General features: G+C 48.4%; 2 protein-coding genes across 12 annotated transcripts; one reads left to right on the top strand and one right to left on the bottom strand.

Annotated features, from left to right (window-relative positions):
* The first annotated feature begins 664 nt into the window (after window positions 1-664).
* On the top strand, window positions 665-3565 carry GINS1 (GINS complex subunit 1). The gene is made up of 7 exons (XM_048934774.1): window positions 665-770; window positions 845-909; window positions 997-1092; window positions 1296-1386; window positions 1963-2079; window positions 2805-2879; window positions 3145-3565. The coding sequence occupies exons 1-7, from the start codon at window positions 696-698 to the stop codon at window positions 3211-3213; spliced, it is 588 nt and encodes a 195-aa protein (XP_048790731.1). The 5' UTR covers window positions 665-695; the 3' UTR covers window positions 3214-3565.
* Window positions 2297-21857, bottom strand: NINL (ninein like). 11 transcript variants are annotated; one of them, XM_048934760.1, is made up of 19 exons: window positions 21763-21856; window positions 19627-19862; window positions 19321-19449; window positions 19098-19235; window positions 18664-18802; window positions 17529-17639; window positions 16805-16894; window positions 16283-16291; window positions 15084-15180; window positions 14480-14547; window positions 13196-13518; window positions 10208-10315; window positions 8365-8434; window positions 6712-6963; window positions 6144-6356; window positions 5458-5655; window positions 5125-5364; window positions 4501-4729; window positions 2297-2883 (listed from the first exon to the last, which is right to left on the bottom strand). In XM_048934760.1, the coding sequence occupies exons 3-17, from the start codon at window positions 19386-19388 to the stop codon at window positions 5176-5178; spliced, it is 2073 nt and encodes a 690-aa protein (XP_048790717.1). In that variant the 5' UTR covers window positions 19389-19449; window positions 19627-19862; window positions 21763-21856; the 3' UTR covers window positions 2297-2883; window positions 4501-4729; window positions 5125-5175. The 11 variants fall into 11 exon arrangements, with proteins under 11 accessions (XP_048790717.1, XP_048790715.1, XP_048790714.1 ...); XM_048934758.1 differs by lacking the exon at window positions 16283-16291 and adding an exon at window positions 21333-21470 and having other exon boundaries at window positions 14480-14592; window positions 21763-21808; XM_048934757.1 differs by lacking the exon at window positions 16283-16291 and having other exon boundaries at window positions 14480-14592; window positions 21763-21857.
* Window positions 21858-21917: the final 60 nt, after the last annotated feature.

Here is a 21917-nt window from a genome sequence, read left to right as displayed (position 1 = left end):
CAGAACGGGCTCCTGAAGCACCAGCACTGCCTGTGTGTGCCAATGGTGCCAACGTAGAGACCCATGAAACCAGAGACACAGTTCTGGCAGTGAATGCCCAAGCAGGACAGGGCTGGGTGCCTGGCCTCAGGCTGCCAGATGTCCTGCCCACCTGCAGGAGCCCCCTACTTCCTCACCCCCATTGACTTGGGTTTGGGCAGCACCTGGGGATGGGATGGGGACCAAAGGCAGCGGGAGCAGAGTGGGCTGGGGGAGAGGCCAGCCTCGGGAAGGCCGTACAGAAGAGCAGTGAAAACAGGTTCACCTTTATATTCTAAACATTACATTGCTAATCGCATTTGGTCCAATTTTAAACGCTGACTGCATTTGTTCCAATGATAAAGTGCATTTCAAAGTGCAATTTAAAAACTCAATTCAAAAACGCATGTCAAAAGCCAATTCAAAGTGACTGTTTTATATATATTTATATATATATATATAATATACATACACACACACACACACACATTTATTTATTTATTTAATTGCCCCTTTTCACCGCACCTTCCCGCGCAATCCCACTCCCAGCGTCGAACACCCGCCCCTTCCCGCCCCGCAGCCCCGTTCCCGGGAGCCGCGGCCTCCCTCCTGGCCCCGCCCCTCGGCTCCCATTGGCTGCGGGGAGGCCAAGTTTCCCGCGCGCGCGGCACGGCAGCATGGCGGGGGAGCGGGCGGTTGGGCTTGTGCGGGAGCTGCAGAGCGCTGCAGGCGGGCGGCTGCCGCCCTTCCGGGTGAGTGCGGTGGGAGCGGGGTGAGGGGCGAGCCGAGGGCGGCCCGTCCTCACCGGGCTTCTGCGGTGCTGCAGGCGGAGGAGCTGCGGCAGGTGCTGGAGGAGATGCGGACGCTGTACGAGCGGAACCAGGCGGATGTGTGAGTGCCGCGGTGGGAGCTGAATGGGGAGGGCGGGGCCGCGGAGCTCTGTAACACCGCCCTGTAACCGGGCTCCTCGTCCGCCAGGTCTGAAGCGAAGTCGGGCCGAACGGATCTGATTTTCCTCATCCGGTTTCGGCACTGCTGCCTCCTCCGCAACCAACGCTGCATCGTGGCTTACCTGTGAGTGCTGCGTGCTGGGGCCCCGGCCTGCAGCGCCCCCGGCTTTCTCCTCTGCTCGAGAAGTTCGAACTAATGAACGGGTCAAAAACGGCATCCTTCAAAGGAAGGAGGGAGCCCTAAGCAGAGCTCTTGCCCAGTGCTGCGAGGGCAAACAGGCGCTGCATCAGCAAAGATGCCGTGTTTGCCACTCGTGTCCCCCCCAGGTATGACCGGCTGCTACGGATCCGGGCGCTCCGGTGGGAGTATGGAAGCATTCTGCCCAATGCCATCCAGTTCCACATGGCAGCCGAGGAAGTGAGTCAGCCTGCTTTTCAACTGTTACCCTATTTCCCTCTCAGTATTCCCTCACTCCTCCCAAATGATTTAGTACAGTCAGAACAGCACTACATCTTTTTCCTTTACTATAAACTTGAGACACCTGATGTGCCTTACTGTAAATACCAGTTTGTTTCTTTATGCCCGAAGGATGCAATCCCAAATGCATGATAAGTACCAGCAATGCATGACCACTTCAAGGATCATCGCCTTCATCAGATCAGACTCACAGCCCACAGAACTTTGTTCATAGAAGCGTAAAGGTTGGGAAGACCAGTAAGGTCATCTGCTCTGACCATCCTAGTCTCCACATGCTGCTTTCAAATGCTGTCAGTCAAATGCTGGACTGAAGCACAGAGCTGCTGGTCAGCATGTTTGCTAGCCCAAATCCAGACCGCCCTGTGCCCAGAACAGATTTTATTTTTTTCCCCCTTTAGAAGAACTCGTACTCAAAGGAGAGCTGTGACAGCACAAACCAGGTGTCACCCATCAGGAACATGTCCTTCAGCATGAGCTGTGTGGCTCTGCCTGAGGGACTGCTGTTGGCATCTGCAGGTGGAGTGGTTCAATCGGTACAAGAAATCCCTAGCTACCTACATGAGGTCAGTGGGAGGAGAGGAGGGACTGGACCTTACACAGGACATAAAGCCTCCTAAAAGCCTGTACATTGAAGTAAGTGCACGAGTGCTGGCTGCTGCCTGTGAACAAAGTATGCTGACAAATGCATGACTAGTCTGCAGGAAATGTGTGTAGTAGTGGTGAATGCTCTGAATGGCAGTGAAAAGTTCTTGCAGCCTGTAGTTTGTAGCAATTTAATTATTCTTCTAAAGACCTCTTCAGATCAATTAGAAACCTTGTTGTCACTTAAGCATTGTTAACTAGGTGTTGGTGCTTTCTTGTCATTGTTTAATAGATTTTCACAGATCAGACTATAAATCATTTTATGCCATTGATACAACAAAGCAAAAGCAAGTGGAAAATGATTTCAGAGTCAGTAGTTGAGTGCTGTGTTCTCTTAGAAAGAAAACATACAGGCAACTAGCCTGCTCTTTATAACTGTTTCACTGCTAACAGACTGAGGTTTTCTGCTACATGTGTGAGAGGCTCTAGAAATGCTGCTGTTGTGCAGTGCTACTCTTTCCCTAGTCTCTGGAGTGCCTGCTCTGCCCAATGTGCTTCATGTTGCAGGCAGAGGCAAGAAGAGAACATCAGGTAGGGCCCTCAGACTATGGGGTCCATCTGGTTTTGTATTTTCAAGTCAGGGCTGTGTGAGGTGGGTAGGAATATGTCCACACTTCAGACACATGCTCCATAACTCTTGCGTCTCCTGCAGTGATGTCTGACATTTTCTGTGGGAGGTGTGCTGCTGCAGACACAGCTACCCTTCTGCTTCACAGGTGCGGTGTTTGAGAGACTATGGAGAATTTGAGATCGATGATGGCACCACTGTCCTGTTGAAGAAGAACAGCCAGGTACCTGTGACATGAAAACAAGGTTTAAATCCTCTCCTGTTCTTTTCCTTCCCTTCCACTCTTGTGATGTAGCCCTGCCCATCCTAGCTTTACAGCATGTCACAGTTCCCCCATGTGTGGCTCCCTTGTGTGTGCTGCAAGCTGTCTGCATGCACCAGGACTGCACTTCACCCCTGCCTGATCTGTGATGTAGCAGAATTGGCTATGTAATAACAAATCCAGTCTGCCTGTATTTCAGGGAAAATCTGTCTGTGTTTCTGTGCAGCACTTCTTGCCCCGCTGGAAATGTGAGCAGTTAATCAGACAAGGAGTCCTGGAGCACATTCTGTCATAAGCGTGCAGGACAGGAGCCTTTGCTTGGTGGTCTGTGCAGGACTTCAGCCACCTCAGTATTTTAGAGCACCCTACAACTCCTCATAACAGCTCGACACAAAGATCATTTCCAAGCTTGTAAGCAAACCATATTGGCCAGCACTTCGTGACCAAAGGGTGCGTAGCAGTAACACAGTAAGCCTGAGAGTCCTGCAGTGGGTGGAGGGTGTCTTGTAAGCCCCACAGCTACAAGCAGGGTTTGTGAATGCAGTTTTGCTTGGAGCAGTTCTTTGTTCCTTGGAAAATAAGAGACTGACCAGCTGGGAGAGTTCCACAGCTGCCAAATAAAAAACTGCTTCAGCTTTCAATGTTAATAGCTCTTCGAAAGTCTATGTTATGCTCTTTACAGCTCTCTGACCTGGCTCTTTTGTTCAACCCAGATTGACTGTGCAGAGTGATGCTTAGGAGGTCATTAGGTGTCTCAGTGAACTTCAACCATCAGGTCAGCTCCAAGAGTTTCTTTCTGGGGCTAGATGTGGAGCTGCTCACTTTCAATAGTGGCTGAGAGATAATACTTCCAAAAGCATAAGCTCTAGGTAAGACTGCAGGCTTTCCTGGCCTGATGCCCATCTGACAAGCAAAAAAAGCAGTAGCTTAAGGAAGAATGCAAGCAGAGAAGTGCCCAAGCAGTTTTTTCACTGCTGCTCCCAGCCTAAGCTAGGGGTAGCTCAGGAGTGTTCCCTGCCTTGTTTTGCCACCCTGTGTGGGCTTTCATCTTTACCAGCTTCTCCAATAGCCCTACTCTTTAGGGCTGCCCCAAGACAAGAGAAGTCTCTGCCATCTTCCGCAACAGAAAAATCACCCATAGACCTGAGGCCTTCTCAGTCAGCCCTCTCCTGGTGTTGTCCCTGTCCTGTCCCTTATAGAAGCAGGGCTGGAGAACATCCCAGCACTGCCAGGCTAGGAGTTAAGAGCCAATTTATCCACCCTTATTTTCATTCCAACAACAGGTTGATCTATGTTGAAGCCCTTTTGCCTATGTTGACTGTCAGGCTCTGTGTCACCACTCTGTTGCAGTCAGGCTTGTTTAGTCTTTCTGCTGCAGCAGTCACCACAGTCCCTTGGGAATCACAAGTCCTTTCACAGCCTGGCAGAGAGCAAGGCAGGGTGTAATGATGTACAGAGGGTAATACCCTGGGCTGATCAATATATCTGTTATCTGCTCATGTGAATGCTTGGTTTTGTGGCATCTTAGAAATCTTGCCAGTGAAGACTTAACACAGAAGGTGAAATGCTGTGCTTTACTTACTGTGCTTCCTGCTCTCCCTGAGAATGTGCAATAAGGACAGCTTGCTGAAGTATGGTGGTGCACAGGGGACACCAGCCCTGCCCCAAGCTTTGGAGATTGAAATCTGAAGAGGACTCTTCCCTCAGATGCTCTGATCTGCTTATGGCAGAGGCAACAACCCACCAGCAGGTTAGTTTGGATCCTAGGCTCAGGTTTTGGGAAACTTCAGGTTCACAGTCTCCTAGAGGAACTGTAGGGAAGGAGGAAAAAAAAAAAAAAGTTCAGCAATAGTTGCAGGAGACACCTGAAATTCAGAGGAGGCTGGAGATGGCAGGAAGTACTGATACCACAATACAGAATACAGCTTTCTACTCAGAGTACACCAGATGCAGGAACCTGCAGCCCCCTCTGCCCTGGCTTTCCAGATGCAGGCAGCTCCTGGGGAATGGCTGCCCTGAGACAACAGCACATGCTGCCATTGGGACTGGCACCAAAGATGGTATTCATAATAAGAAAATTAAGCTACCCACTGGACTAGTTTCATTGAAGGACTAGCATCTCTATTTTCTACTTTCTACCCAGGGAAATCCTGGCAAGATCAGAGAGAACAAAGCTGATTACTCAGCCAGATTTCTCCTTTCATACCTGACAAACCTCAGCCAGGCTCAGGAGCAAGGCTGCCATAGCAATGCTCCATCATGCACTCAGAGATGCTGGTGTGATTTTTTCAATGAGCTTCTTCAAGGCCAAGGCCTGCTCCTCCAGCATGTGGTTCTTCTTCTCAGCGTTCATCTGCTTCAGTTCAGCTGCCTGCAGGGCCATTGCAAACCCTCTGTTTTCTTCACAGAGATCTTTAATCAGCAGTTTGTTCCTGCACAGTTGAGCCTGTGGTACAGACAGGAAGCTTAAGGTTCAGTGTCCCTCCACGGAAGTCCCAGCCCAGCAGAGGCAAGTGGCACCAGCACCTCCTGCACTCACCTGTGCATCCTTGAGGCGAGCTGCCCCATCTGCAAGCGCAGCTTCAGCACTCCTTAGGTCACACTGCAACCCCTCTGCCTGCTCCACAGCTGCCTGCAACAGGCGCTCATGTTCTTTCTTCAGCACGAAACAAAATCCTGATGTTATGTTGGGCTGTCCCAGGTAATGTATACATCCCACCAGGTCCCAGCACTCTCCCTGAAGCGTGAATGGGGGAGCAGTGGAGGTGTTGCAAGATGCAAAGAGCTTGGTGGGGAGTGCTTAAGACCAGCACCACCTTCCCTAGTTCAGCACCAGTCTGTTTTTTAAAACCCAACACCTTGTTGTCTTGGTGCCCTATGTTTAAAGCCAGCCTGCTCTGTGCATGTCCATGTAGAGGGCTCAAGCTTTCTTTCCACAGCCTAAGCCAACACAAAGTGTCTCCCTAAATGGTTCCTGCCCTCTGGGCACAAGGTATCTGGTCTGAGGTAGATGAATAGAAGTGGAGTGTACTCCTGATCAAGCACAGGGTGGTGACAAGATTCATGAGGAATGAAAACTGCAGGTGGAACTTGAAAATCAATTGCATTTTTCAGGTACAGAATTTTCCATCCAATCCTCTGGTGCCCTTGACCACAGCTCCACTCTAGGCTGGTAGTGCTCCCTTTCTGGTACCCTTGAGGGAACTTCTGCAGCTTCCTGCTTACCTGGGTCCTGACCAGCTGTCTGCACGCCTGCTCAGCCTGCTGCTGGAGGTTTGCCTGGAGCTGCTGAACCTTGCACTGTTCTTCTTTCAAGCTGGCTTGCAGCTGTTCAAACTGTTTCCTTGGCACCACGTTGTTCAGCTGTGCCTTGGCCTGCTGCAGCTGCAATGCATGCTGAGTCTGAGCCAGACTCAAGCTTGCTTTGGCTTCAAAGAGCTGCAACAGAGAAAGGTTGCCAGTTACAGCATTGTGCCAGCAATAGGACAGGTTGAAGGTGTGCTGCACATAAAAGGAGGGGCTAAGCAGCACACTCAGCCTCCACCCCAGGTCTCATGTCATCATGGCCACAGCAGACTGGTAGAATCTTGACAGGTAGGCTTAACAGGCAGCCTGCAAAGCCACAGATTGACACTGCAGGGAGCTGCACAAGGGTGACTCCTTTGTAGCTCTCAAAGAGGACAGTCTCTTCTGTCTGGGGAAGGTGTTCAATACAGCCTTAAGGGGGGAAACACCAACATCACAGGGACCACCCAGCTGCGTGCTACCTTGTCAATGACCAAACAGCACCTACTTCCTCTTGCGATGCCTCAAGCTGTTCCCGGAGCAGCTCCATCTCTGACCAACATGCTGCATGCTGCTGGCAGTGCTCCGGCCTCATGGCCATCTCCACTCCTTGTAGTTGCTTGACTTCCATGAGCCTCTGGTTCTGCAGCTGGGTGGACCCAGTGCTGGCGCTGTGGCCGACTTCATGCTCCAGGATCTTATGGCTCAGCTTACTCACCTTGATGTTTGTTTGGGAGACATCCACATTGCTCTTTCCACTCTGTAAATAAAATAAAAACACGCACAAAGGTTTGGAGTGGGAATACTAGCAGAAACTGCTGGGTCCCTACATAGGAACACTGCTGTCACCACAGGACCTTGCGTACACCCAGAACTCATTTTCCAACCTGAACCAAGCCCTGAAGCCATGAACAGCCTCATGCTTAGGAAAGCCTACACAGATTACAACCTTGGAAGAGGCTGGACGGGAAGGAAGAGAAGGGATCCTAAGGTCTGACAGTAGAGCCATGTAACAGAAATACTGATTGGCATCAGTGCAGTATGAGTGGACTATCATAATAGAAGAAGGGCTACAAATGCAACCTCCATCAACACCAAAGGGCACCATCCCCTTGACGTTCCTGGGACATCACGCTCTCAGCAGCAATGCTGAGCAAGGTGCAGTTTCCGTGGTTAACGTGTCAGCAGGAAGCCTGCATCTACCAGCATACATCTCACGGCCCCTCATTCCTGTTAGCTTCTCAGGAAAACAGGTAACAAACATAGCTTTCTTCAAATGGAGGAAAAGTGTGCAGTGTACCTGGGCCTAAGGCTTATGGAAGCTGACTCAGCAAGGGTCAGGAAAGGACCACCCAGTTGCAGATGATGGCCTCTGTAGTGGAAATGCTAAGTCAGGGCTTGAAGCAGTGACTGAGCACCTGGTGGGAAGGCAGGACCACCCCCAGGGGAGCTCAGGTGCATGCAATACTCCTGAGTGACTGAAAGAGGTGGAGCCAGGATCCACCCCTTCCCAGACCTCATTTAAGGGCCAGCAGTGAAAGTAAAGTGACCGTGCTGGAGATCTCTGCCTGCTGGAAGCCTTCCAAAGGTTAGAAAACTTTTCTTCCTTCATTTCTGCATCTGGGGCTGCTGCATTTGGACTAGGTTTGTGCCACCCTGCTATTATTGCAGTTATTATTATAACTCTCCATCACGTTATAGCATTACATCATTACAGACCCAAACAGTGAAGGTATTTCCAGAAAAGTTGCTGTTATTAGCCAGGAAGAGTCCCAGAAAAAGGGTGAGTACTTGAAAGCCTGCTATCCTCAATCACATGAGTATTCTGACCAAGCCTTTTGCACATACTTGTTCACAGGCTTGGGAGCATGAGTGTTTGAGACTGGGATTGAGTAGAAACTCAGGGAATGAGAGCAAGTGCTTAAAGCTAATCTTTTTAGAGACGTATTAAGTACCACCTTTCTCTTCTGCAGAGACTTTCACAGGCTTTTGTCACTTTTCCCTCCTTGATAGTTATAAAACAAAGCAGTTTCTTCCAAGTAAGATTAGATTCGGTTGCTTGAGATAAGACATTTGCATCCTCCCCTATAAGACCATGCAGTTTTTGTCCTCTTAAACCCCACATCCAAGAATCTGTCAGTTATTGTTAATGGCTTCTTACCGACTTCTTCAACTTTACTGCCACAGCCAGTTTTTCTACCTTCTCTCTGCTCAACTTGCTCACGTGTTTCCTGTCAGGTAGAGGGATATGATTAGCTTCATAACAGAAAGCAGCAAACACAACCTCTGTTTTGGGGACCTACACAGCTGATCTCAGTCTGGAAAAGGAGACAAACCAGGCCAGAACAGACATGGTCCTCAATTGATTCCAGAGTGGGTGTTTCAGCTCAGGGCAGAGAGGTGGGGACACCTGAAGTCCTATAACAGTGTTAGAGACCAAAAATTCAGAGTATGAAGTACAGTGGGGAAGCCTGGCTCCCTGGTTTATGGTTGAGCAAGTGTGTGGGAACTGCTGAGTCACGGCCTGAACCTCCGATTGATCACCTGAGGAGAGCCATGAGTCAGCCACAGGAGCACAGGTGAAGGCAATTCAGCTGTGCTGCTGGAAGGGGTAGAGCCTGGTTCCACCCCTCCTAGACCTATTTAAGAGCTGGCTACCAGAGGGGAAGGATCTCTTCTGGAGATCTGCTCTCTGGAGTTTTGTAAGTGAGCCCAGGATAGGGGTAAGCTTTCTATCTGCTTTTTGTTGTTGTAATCTGTTCTGCCTAACTCTCTTGTTTATTTTGTAACTATAACATCTTAATATTCATTGATTATACACTTGGCGAGCCAGGCAGGCCAAATTTACATCATGTCTTTTCTTTGGACTTTCTATAAATGGGTCAAGGGGGAGAACAATACCCCTCTAGAGAAAATGATTCCAGGGCAGATCCCAGGATGTGTGGGATCCCCCTGTTATAAACTAGCAGTTATCATTGAAAAATGGGGTCCCTTACGCGTTACGGCAATATCTCCCCATATCACGTGGCAGATTACTTTCAGGGACTTAACAAGGATGTACTGATCACTAAAGAAGGACAATTGGCTGCCTCCACAGTGGCATGGCCACTATTAAAATTGGGGGTTGGGCGTCTCCCACCCCAGCAGTACAAGGTGTCCATTGTCCCAGTCCAAGAATACATCCTGGGCATCGATATTCTATGGGGTCTGGCTCTCCAGACAACCATGGGAGAGTTCAGACTTCGACAGAGATGTATCAGTGTCTGGGCAGTGCAGGCAATATTAAGAGGCCATGCAAAACATGGGCCTGTTTGCCTGCTGAAACCATGCCGCATTACTAACGTGAGACAGTACAGGCTCCCGGGTGGGCAAGATGAAATATCGAGACCTGCACACAGCCCATATAACTCCCCCCTATGGCCAGTGCGAAAGTCAGATGGCACGTGGAGAATGACAGTGGATTACAGGGTGACCAGTGGGGAAGGATCTCTTCTGGAGATCCACTCTGTTGGAGTTTTGAAAGTGAGCACAGGATACAGGTAGGCTTTCTATCTACTCTCTTTTTGTTATCATAATCTGCTTTGTTTAACTCTTGTTTATTTTGTAATTATGACATCTTAATATTCATTTATTATACAGCAAGAGACACCAGTATCTATCCCAAGCTTACAAAGGCAGCAGTTGGCCACCGATAAAAATGTTTGTGTAAACAAGAATCTCACGCTTTCCACACTCGGCACATCTCTGCCCCCAGTGTCTTCTCCAAATGCAGCTCTGAACCCAGTCCTCTGGCCTACCCAGCCTTTGGCTAAGCCTGATCCAGCATTGGCTGCTTTTGCATGAAGTGAAGGCGGTGAGAGTGCTGGCTTTTGGAAATAAATGAGCAAACAAAAGGCAGCTTGGGACAGCTGAAATCAGGTAAATGCACCTGAGCAGCAGTCTCTTTCACGAATATTAGCTATCCACCCATTTGCCAGCCTTCCCACAGCTGGCTCCTTTCTTACTCGTCATGTCTGCTGCACTCCTCCTTAGCCTCCCTCAGCTCTTCCTGGAGTCTCCCAGGTTGACTTTTCAGCAAGCTGTTCTCCTCCGGAAGCCAGCCCTGCTCTCCCCTGCAGCGAGAGAAAGAGAAATGTGAAAAATCACGCCATACAAAAAAAAACCATACAAAAGCCCAGTTTGCTGTTTGCATCTTACAGTCTTCCTTCTCTGTTCCCATCCATGTTGTGAGGACAAGAAGAACGAAAGAATTCTGAGAAATATCCATCCAGTAGCTCAAGCAGAATGTGGAGGGAGAATCAAAGAACTGTCAAAGGTGGAGAAAGAGTAGTAAGTATTGATGGCAGGAAAACAAAAGAGAATAAGGAGAAATAGCATAAGATGCTGAATTTATGTGGCTTCCAGCTGACTAAAATCTGTTTGCAAACTTGTTGGCTTGGCCCATCACGACATACATAGACTTCATTTCAGGATAACCAGGTGGTAAACCCAACACCTGAGTGCAATAAGGCCATGTCAGGAAAAGCCAGCTTGTTTGTGATTTTACAGTGCTAGGGGTGCCAGCTATGAGACCAAATGCAAGGAAACCTCTCAGCCTCATTGTCTTTCCTCTCCTTCTCTACTCTTAGCCTCCCACGAGGCCACAAATACTGGCATCTGCTGAAAGGCAGGTAAGCCCTGTGTTAAAGAGCACAGTACTATCCAACAGTTAGTGCTAACCTCTAGATCCCTACAGGCTCCACGTTCCTCAGCAGAGAAGAGCATGGGAGAAGAGCCTATCTAGCTCAACATGGAAAACAGCACTGCAATTTTTGTCACTCAACGTGAGAGGCAGAGGAGCTGAGCAGGGAAGTTCTTGCTCTACTCCCCAAGCAAGCAAGGAGTGCTAGTGCACTGCCTAGTGTTTGCTTCCCCCTGCTTAGCAGGATACTCCACACAGCAGCCGCTCTTTGAGTCAGTTTTACATCAGGATTCACATGCTGTTCTTCCTGTGGAATCTCCAACACCCACATACAGCTGTGCAAGGCAGAGGAGACAAGTGCACAGTCAGCCAGGGCCACGTGAGCACATCCCAGCTCTCTGACCACACTCCCCCAGTTAGGAAAAGATGTAGGGAACAGCAAGCCAGAACAGAGCTGCTGTCAGTGTCTTGGACCAGCGTGTTAAGCAGTCCTGTGTTACACAAGACATCTGGTCTTCTTTTGCTGTCGCAGCACTCGGTTCTGCAAACTGCCTGAGTGCTCAAACCCACCGCTCTCTTGAGGTTTGGGGATCATTTTCCAACTACTGCACAAAGTCCTTGAGCTGCATCAGCTGCAGCTTCAGTCTGTTCCTCTCCCTCTGCAGCTCCGTTTGACAGCCTGACTGTCATGTTTCCCCCTGTGCTGCTATGTTGCTCTACCTCCCTCTAGATCACATTATGTCCTGACATCCTGCTGCCTCTGCCGGGTGAAGGCAAATCTATCTTTGCTTTCTCTGTTTCCTTCCCAAGCACAGCCTCTTGTCTATCAAGATTTTGTTTCTCCATGACAAGTGCATTCAGCTTTGGCTCCAGCTTCTGGATTGAGCAGTCCATTTGCTGCAACGGACATCTGTACCAGCCTATCAAAACACCTTTCACTTCTTCTCTATTCCTTTGATGCTGAGGTTGCAACAGGAGTTGCTGTTCTATTTCCCCAAGTCTTGGGTACATGCTCCTTTCCAACCAGAGGGCAACTCTCCAGCTACATCATCCCTTCAGTACCAGAGTCCTCAGCTTCATGATTTGTACATTATACCCATTTCATCCTGGTGTTTTTTGTTGTTTTACCTTGTTTTCTTTCCACCCTCTTAACAGCCACCATTTGATACATCTTGACTTGCTTCCCATTTACCTTCTTTCACATCTTATCCTCCACAGGGACACTGCATCCTTTTCCTTCTGGACCCATCCCTGCTTTTCCTGGGCACGCTGCTCCCCAGCAGCCTTTATCACTGAGAAATTACTTCCTCTCACAGCAGTGCTGCTGCTACACTACAGCTGCCTTCACACCGACATTCACTCCATTACTGCTTTTGATTATATTCAACCTCTGCATCTTTCCAAAAGATAACTAACATCTCTCTGACCTGGATTTGATAGCACACATGGCAGGCACAGCTTGAAAAGCTCAACCAGCCCTGGAACACATTTTTGCTGGAGAGACGATACAGTATTCCTTAGGTTGCAAAATTACTAAATATTACAGCAAGCTCCCACACCACTGTGCCCTATAACAGAGAGCAACAGAGAAATTGTCCACCTGCATATTGTGAAAGGGGTCTCAGATATTGAAAAGAGGCAGTGGAGACACAGAAAGAGACAGCAAGGCAAAAGGAAACAGGGGACAGTGGTAGGGCGCACTGGGAAGCAGGACGGGGCAGGCATGAACAGTTTCCTCCATGATGTTCCTATACTTTCCTCTTTAATCTCTTTCACAAAGCCAATCTGACCCCGAGGAAGGTTGCAGAATTGGCACCACAAGCACAGAAAAGGAGGATGATCACCTATTCACAGATTACCTTACTTTTCTGTGAGTGAGTTTGTTTTGGCCAAACAGAGAAATTTAAGCCATCTTTTGTTGCTTTTCAGACAGCAGACTGTAATGATCTAGCAAGTAGCAGCAAGTTTGCTATAGGAGCAAGAAAAAGAAATATCAAATGAAAACACTGATAAAAACCATCCTGTTTCCCTCTTTGTTGTTAGGTACAGTTTTTGCTGGCACTTTCTCTGACACACTTGCACAACACTAAAGGAAAACTGAAGTCTTCAAATAAAAGCAGTCATGTAAGAGGAGTTCGGATGTCCCATTTCAGACTGCTGTATCCTCACCCTAATGCCTAGATTTTTTTTCCCCCCAATTGAAGAAGCTCTCCAGACTCATAAGAAATCTCCCTGGTCCATTCTGGTGCAGGCAGGGGATGTATTCACCCTCTGTTACCCACTTAGACCCAAAAAAAGAACACCACCATACCTGAGGCTTCCTCTGTTCCTGCACTGCGTTCTCAGCTCTTCTCCTTCCTGGTTGAGCTGCTGCCTTGGATGCCCTATGTCCTCAGTGTGCTGAAGTTCAACCCTGGCTGGCTCCATCTCAAACCTCTCCTCCAGCTCCAGGCTCTGCACACCTTTTTGCTCTTTCATGACATCAGTTACAACCTGGTACTTTGAAACTGTTTCTCTCAGGTCTTCTTCCTGGTCTTCCACCTTGCTCATCTCAGCCTTGATGTTTTCCTTGCTGTCCTTCTCTCTTTCAAAGTTTTTCCTCATTAGCTCCATTTCCTCCTCATAATAGTTTACCTGTTGAAAAGAAACAGTGGTTGGACATTAGTGCTGTGCTCCTGAGGGCCCCTCTCTCTTTTGGTAACTCTGACTCGAACCACCCTAATGGTTCCTCCTAGCAGGGGACACTCTCAAGACATTTCTGCTCCCTAGTGAACTCAGGACAATAAACAGCTGCACACAGCAGCCTTTAAGAAGCAAATATAAATGGACCCCAGTTTTCCCAGCTGTCAGCACACTCTTTCTCCTTGTTTGCAGCACTGGGACTCCATAGAGAAAGGAGAAGCATCGTCTCTACACTCCTACATCTTTCCTCCACCCTGCAGAGTAGTCCCTTGCCCTAGAGGTGGCAGTGAGGAGCTGCTGCTTTTCACAGCTCCCTGCAAAAAATCATAAAACCCAGGGTGGGATTAGCACAACGGAGGCAGAAGGTCTGCAAGCAGCTTTGTGCTCCTTGAACTGTCTGTCATCTGTGTGGCAGTTTAGGATTTACAGTTGCAGTGCTGCAGTGGAAACCCAGCAAGAATGCATGACCTCTAGTTCAGCAGAAAAAGAAGTGAAGGTGGAAACTGATCCCCATTGGTCCCTTCCAACTCAGGATAATCTATCCTTCTGCTGTCTAGAGGGCTGGGCTCACACTGTCATCTTAGTGCAAGCAGGTTAAAAGTGTGCTGGAAGCACAGGGAGACAGAGCTCTGGTAATTTCCATGCTCTCAGGAGGCACATTGCTGCTTCTCCTTCTGGTCCTTGTGCTGATTTTACAGGGACAATGCAAAGTAGAAATAATCTCTAGTTCCACGTAAGAAGCAAAACTCATGCAAAATTTTTGCAAGGTGACAGTCATTCACAAAGCTTTTGCCCACCCATGAGGGCTCTGCATCTTCCTGACTGCTAAAATGGGCATGGGAATACAGATGTCCCACCTCCATTCACCAAGCAGCTGTGCAGAGAATTCTGGACATCAGCCCCAACAACTCACCTTGGATTCCAGCTGCACCTTCAGGTCCTGCAGCTGTTCTTGGAGCTGCTGCGTCGTGATTGACGTCTCTGCACACACAGAAATGGGAACCAGATGGTTGGGAGAGGAACACACTGGGAAAAAGATGCATTGCGAGAACAGTCTTTGATCCACTGTCCTTGTGCTTGACACTTAGGATTGCCCCACACTCTGTGAAGTGCTGAAGTCTAGTCCTCTGGCTCTCTAATCCAACTCCTGCTCAGAGAAAGACTATCACCAAAGCCAGATTCTCTCATCTATATGGCAGCCAATCCTAAGAAGTTTTTTCCTAATGCTCAGCTTGAACCTCCAACCCCACTTAATTATATTGTGTTTCTTTGCCATTCTCTACAGTGAAAATCTGCCAGCTCGTTCCCAGCTGCCAAGTCCTCATGTTGCTGTCACAAGCTCACACGTTGGAACCACCTCTCTTGCTCCTTCACCATCCATCATTCCTTTCTTCCCTTGCATGGCTGCCCAGTGCCAAAACCAGGAGCAGCCACTCTACACTCCCACTACTCCCGTCAGCACAAAACCTTGCTCTTGCCAAACAAACAGAGATGCCCCAAACACCCCTGCATTTTACCTCCAGCCAGCAGCCCTCTCTCAGCCCTCTTCTCCTGCAGCTGAAGACGCAGCTCTTCCAGCTCTCTTTGCAGCACGCCATTCTGGTCCCACAGCACCTGAGGCAGAGACAGGCCATGACGCAGCTGTGAAGCTTCCCAGGACTGGGACAGAATGTTCCCAGGTTGCAGAAGGAACAAAACGAGGTGAAAAGGACCTGAGCTCTTGGGAAGCACTGCATGAAACAGGTCCCACTGCCTGCTTAGAGCAGAGCGCTCCAAAGGCAGCACAGGAGTTTATCCAGTCTCACCCCACAGCAAAGAGTCTCACAGACGAACACCACGCTGAGCACTGAGCCACTTCCATGCATCTGGATCTGGGAACCCCCTTGTTTCACTTTACATTCTGAATCCCACACCAGATGCAAGAGCGCGTGAGGAATCCTGTCTCCCCTCCACTTTGAACTGACATCTAATTACATCCTACATGCTACACTATCCAGAAAATGAATGGGCTGCATAAGAATACGAGCTGTGAAACTTCCACAAATCCAAACTAACAACCTAAGCAGGTCTAGAAAAAAGTACACCTAGTTTGTTTAACCTCCATTCTAAACAGAAGAGCAGACAGGAGGACATAGGCTGCCAGCATTCAGGATTCAGCACCCAGTTGTGTGCCTCACATGGCAGGATGAAGCTAAAGGCATCTCCATCCAGCTGCATTTGCATCAACAATCCTGGGACAGCTCAGCCCTAGGAAGAATTACAGCTCCAAGCATCTTCAGCCCTCTGGTGCCACCTGGAGCACTGCTATATTGGATAGTGTTTCAGCATGTTTGCCTTTAGCTACAGCTTCAATAGGAGCTATCTGCTGAATCTGTCCATGGCTTTGCTGCAAATGCACAGATTTTAGCCTCTGAAGAGATTTGGTAAGTCACCATCTCTACCTGGTGGTGCTCTACAATCACACATAGCACTTGGAAACACAGACAATGCAATAAGTACAGGACACTGCACAATCAGGAGCCAACACTGAGAACACCCAGCCATGCAAAACATGCAAGAGACACACTGCTTAGAAACCATAGAAAGGTGACAGAGGCTGTGCTCACATCTCAGAGAGCCAAAGCTCTGGGCAGCAGCACAGTGCTGACAAGGAGGTGCAACACACACAACACCAATGCCAGGACCGTGCACGCACCAAGTACCTGGATAGGCTTACCTTGACTCTCTGTCACAGCCCAGTAATTTTGTAGGGGTTGTGAAGTGGGGAACAGAAAAAGAAAGGGAAAAACAAAAGAAGAATTTGGCTGATGGTATGCATTCCAAAGGAGCACAGCTTTCTCTTCCCATTCAAGAGAAAATACCTTACAGCAGAGCCTGGAGTGGTCTGCCTGTATATAAGCAACTACATGATTCCCACACAAAGCAGTCCACGGCTACAGGGTAGCAGGAAGGGTGAAATTTGCAACCTACCCCTATTCCCCTCAACCTGGCAGGGGAACCAACACACAGTTGTGCTCCCACAGCTGTGGGAGCAAGGCATTAGGTTCCTTTACTTAGGGGCATAGCTGTGCCCTGCCTCCTGCCAAAGGATGCTGAGCAAGGCAAGAAGGAAAACCACTCCTTCACACTTTGTTCACCACTGCCCCATTCCTCTGCCCCAGACTGCAGCACCCAACAGATGTGCAGATGACAGCTGTATGCATCACGACAGCATTGCTGCAGAGCTGCCCACTGGTACCTGGCATTGCCGCTCGTATTCCAGCACAATCTCTGCAAAGTATTTGCCATGGTTCAGGAGCTCTGGGTTGCGGGGCTCCTCCTGGTCCAGCTGCACAAGCACAGGGAAACACTTCTCATCAAGGAAATTATCATCTCTCCAAGTGGAGAGACAGAAGCTCTACAAAATCACTGGAGTCACAGTCCCAAAGCCCTAGATTCAGAAGAAAGGTTCCTACTGATGCCAGTGGGATGGGTCAAGTGCAGAAAGAGGGGAAAGAACATCTTTCTTATTAAGACAGAGACACCTAACTGCAGACAGGCTGGCTTCCCCAAACCAGCTACCGAGAACGCTGACTCGTTTCTTTCCCAGATCCACTTCATGCTCCTCACTGGAGGGGAAGCTTCAACTACTGATACTAACAACAACAAACCCTTTATTCAATACTTGTTAAGAAGAAATTTTTTTGAACATCTAATTTTCACTTGGAAATCTCAGATTTGTATAGTTTTCAATACTTGCAAATTTCCTCCTTTCAAGCTCTGGAAGGCCTAAATTAAAACAGTAATTCTTTTTTCCAGGTTGTCATTAATATGCAGAAGAATTCAAAAGTGGGGGGGGGGGGGGGGGGGGTAACACAACAACTGAGCTGTAATAAACCAAATTTCAAAAAAAAAAAAAAAAAAGATTAACCTTTTGAAGAATTGTTCAGAAGACTTAACCACAACATAGAAACAAAGGCTACCTTGTCCTTCACAACGAGGTTAAGCTCTTTCTGAAGCTCCAACACCAGCTTCTCAGAGGCGGTCAGTTTCTCACCCATCTCCATGACTTTGTTTTGCAGCTCTGTGTTCTCCTGCAGTAGAAGCAGAGAAGATTCTCTTTGTGTTGTGGGTCCTCAGTTTATCAGTTATGGACCTTCAGTGGGCAGCTGCAGAACTACTAGCACATCAGCACGTGATCACAGCACTGCTCACAGGAAATCCCACTTTGGGCAGGACAGTGGCATGCCACATGGGCTGGGGAATGGCTCATCTCTCCAAACAACAGACAGAGGCATAGGCTTTATAGAATAAGAGCTAGACAGCCCTGTAGGCTTGTCTGTACCTCTGCTTCACAAAACTACCTGTCTGTGCTAGTTGTTGAGAAGAAGGAGACCTCCCTGATCAACCTAGTCACTTTCAGTGATGCTATAACTACATCAACAGAAGCCACTGAGGAGATTTGGTAGAGGCCTTTCAGTATCTAAAAGGGGGCTATAATAAAGAAGGGGGGGACCCTTTAGTAGATTCTGCTGTGACAGGACAAGGGGAAATGGCTTCAAAGTAGAAGAGGGGAGATTTAGATTGGATAAAAGAAAAAAGGCTAATTTTTTTTTTACAGTGAGGATAATGAAACACTGGCACAGGTTGCGCAGAGATATGGTAGATATCCCATCCTTGGAGGTCAGGCAGAACTGGGCTCTGAGCAATTTGATCCAGCTCCAGCCCTGCAGATGTCCCCGTTCATTGCAGGGGAGTTGGACGAGACAACCTTTAAAGGTTCCAAACAAATTGAATTATTCCAAGATAATATTCAGGCACAGGGACACCTTTGTCTCTGCTACTATATGCTCCTTCATACAATTTTAGCCTCAGCCATCAGCTCAGGTGTCACTAAGGGCCAAATCATTCTCAACAGACTCCAAGAGGGTTCAATAATGTCCTGGCCAGCAAATAAGATCCTTATTTTAATTGTGTAGTATGGATGTGACTCACAGCTTCTCCATAAAATCCTGCCCTTCCTAGCAAAAGCAAGACAAGTTATCCAGCCTCGTCACCACTTCTGCTTTGATTCCTCTGAAGGAGTGAAAACATTTAATTCAGGACAGTTTCACTTACCTTCATCATGAGGTTCAGTCTCCCATGAAGGGTGGCCTCTTTGCCCTGGAGGAACTGTGCATCAGCCTCCAGCTTCACTTGATGGTTGATGGCTTGCTGCAAAAGCAGCTCTTTCGCCTCCATTTCAGCCCAAACATCCCTGGAACAGATAAGCAACATGTCTGGGGGCAGCTGAAACTTATTCTCAGATTACTGTGAGGTCCAGGCATCCATGCTCACCCCACAAAAAGCAGAAGAGAAGAACTTGTTTGGAGAGATACTGGAAGCATAAGTGAAGTGCACACAAGTTAAGGGGTCTTTAGGGACTTCTCTGCCACTCACACAATGTCCAGACAAGTGAGAGATTCAGAAAGGGAGACTGGCATAGGAAGGAGAGGCAGTGGGCACTCACAGGAAAACCATTTTCCCTGTCCAACCAAAAGAACCCTTCCTACTTGAGCTTGCTCTGGCTATGCTTGAGGGCGATGTATTGCTTGTCCAACTCCCTGCTGAGCTGCAGGCAGTGTCTCTCTGCTTTCTCTAAGTCCAGTCTGGCCTTGTCCCTCTCCCTGGAGATTTGCCTCACCTGGCTTCTGCAGGCACAGTAAGCAGTGCATTGAGACACCTCTTGCAGTCCAATGAAGGCCCTCTACCCCACATGAGAAGCAGCATCCTTACTTGAGACACTGGAGTTTGTATGCATAGGAGGTGATGGCTGCATGCTGAAGCCCACTCCTTGAGACCATGAGTGTGCTGTCCAAGGCTGCAGGCAGCTCTGCTGGGCTCCTCTGTGCTGCTAATCAGTCTCTGAAACAGAAGCACTGAGTGAAATCACTCTTCTTCTCTTCCAACAACACTTCCACGGTTACACCAGCTGACTGCTCTCAACAGACAGCCTCCCATTTCAAAAAGAGCCCCAGTTAACACCCACCCCAGACTTTCCCCAACCCTGGGATGGCCAAAGCTCACCCTCCCATTACAAACCTGCCCACAGGCGCTTCTTCCACCCCACAGAGACACTTGCTAGAAGGTCTCGTTCCTCACTTCACCTGCCACCACCAGACATGGTAATGCTGAGCACCTTGAGGATCTGCTGAGTTCTTCCAGGGCTCAGATGGCAATGACAAATTCAGGCTTGGCAAATCTAGTGCACTTGCTGGTGAGGAGATGTAGGCTTACGCAGCTTGGCAGGAAGGATGGACTTCTCTGCTTGCACTCCTCTGACACCAAGAAAAAAAGCAACAGAGTTAAGTCAGTGAGGCAAAATTGGCAGAGAAAAACTGATATCTTTCAAAATTAAAATTCCAGGGATTCCACTGATATTGGATCAAGTTCTAATAACGACATCAAGCTGCCAGAAGTTAGCTTGGAGATGTCATAAGCCACCTCTAAGGCAGCCATAAGAAGACAGCTGGAAGCCTGTAATGGGAACTGCTGAGTCACGGCCTGAACCTCCAATTGATCATCTGATGCGAGCCATGAGTCAGCCACAGGAGCACAGGTGAAGGCAATTCAGCTGTGCTGCTGGAAGGGGTGGAGCCTGGCTGCACCTCTCCTAGACCTATTTAAGAGCTGGCTACCAGAGGGGAAGGATCTCTTCTGGAGATCATCTCTCTTGGTGTTTTGTGGTGAGCTCAACCAAAGGGTAAGCTCTTCCACTTATTCTCTTTTTGTGATCGTTGTCTATTTTGCCTAACTCTCTTGATTATACTGTGATTATAATATCTTGATATCTATTGATTATACAATTATATTGTGATTATAATATCTTGATATCTATTGATTATACAAAGCCACAGACCAACCACTTTGACCTCCCTGCTAACCGATGAAAAGTCAGTGTCCACAGAAAGACCAACTCTGAAAGTTATACGGCATTACAGGGTCATCTGAAAGCTGTCAAGACAGCTGATACTTGCTTGATCTAGAAGCTAAAATTGGGCTGAGGTCAGCTTAGCCCTTCCTGCCTCAAAGCTAAGTGAGATTCAGCCAAGTTGACTCAAAAGAACTTGAATGCCAGAAAGTCAACAGATAGTTGGTAGCACCCCCAAGAACACCACTTTCATTTCAGGTTTGGAGGAAGCCTTTCCTTTTCCACTTTAGTGCATTAAAACACTTCAAATCCATTTGCAACTGCTTTGTCAGTTCTTGGGATTAAAAGTGCTATGAAGAAATCATTACACCAAACAAGGAAAACACAGATGAACTAAAGAGGGTGACAACCTCAGTTAAGATGTGCAGTAACGTCAGTGTTTCTGAAGCCAATATTAGAACTGGGGTGATTTTTTTTCCCTTTTATTTTGTCCCCCAGTAAAGAGACAAGACTTAACAGCTCTCTTTCCTTCTGCACTATTGTCTCACCCCACCTGCACAGGATTTGCTCCCACTTCTACTCAAGTGGCTCCCAAGAGGGTCATTCAGACACTACACAAGGGCCCAGACCATCTCTACAAGGAACAAGTAGAGAACACTCTCCAACTCCCCACACCAAGTGACGTCTATTAAATCAGCCCCCTGTGAAAAACACATCTTCATCTGAATTGTCCTCAGTAGAACCCATTCTTTAGCAATTTTGTTTTATGTTTGGGTGAGGGGAAACAGAGATGTGATGGCTGGACTTGTGTCTGGATTCCCTTCAGAATGTTGCAGAAACATCAGACAGAAATGAACTATGTATGGCAGTGACTTACAGCTCCTTAATCAAAGCTAATGGAGGTCACCTCTGAGAAGCTGCAGATCAAGGCCACGAATCAGGATCTTTTTCTGCCTTTCAGCTCACCAACATGATGTGCCAACAGCTTCAGTTGCTTTAGGGATCTCAGTGCACTCTGGTAAAAGAAGGTCGTGTGGCTGAGCAAACCAATCTGCAGCTCCTCAGAGCTCACCCTGCAGCGCCCAGCCTCGTTTGATTTAGTGAATACATCTTTGGGCTCCTAAAGGAGGACGACAGGAGCTCACCAGTCGCAGGAACACAGCTGAGAGCAGCCGATCAGGGTTTTAAAATAGCTCCCCTCCTGTTTTTTTCGGGGCAGCGTCAAGCTGTTCCCGCAGATTCTACCGCAGAGAGAAGAGAACAGCACCAAACCGCTGCTAAAAAGAGACAGAAGATACCGGACTTACCGCCCCACGGCGCATGCGCACAGCTCACTACGCCACTCTCCTGCCGCGCATGCGCACGCCTCCCAGCTCTACCCGCTCTGCCTTCGCGCATGCGCGACGTTCTCAACCACCCCGACGTGCATGCGCACGCCTCTCCCCGCCCCTTCCGCCCGCCC

The sequence above is a fragment of the Lagopus muta genome, chromosome 2 (assembly GCF_023343835.1).
Source record: "Lagopus muta isolate bLagMut1 chromosome 2, bLagMut1 primary, whole genome shotgun sequence".
In the NCBI taxonomy this organism is placed as follows: Eukaryota; Metazoa; Chordata; class Aves; order Galliformes; family Phasianidae; genus Lagopus; species Lagopus muta.
Note: the sequence above shows the minus strand (reverse complement) of the source record. Positions and strands in the feature narration are given on the sequence as shown.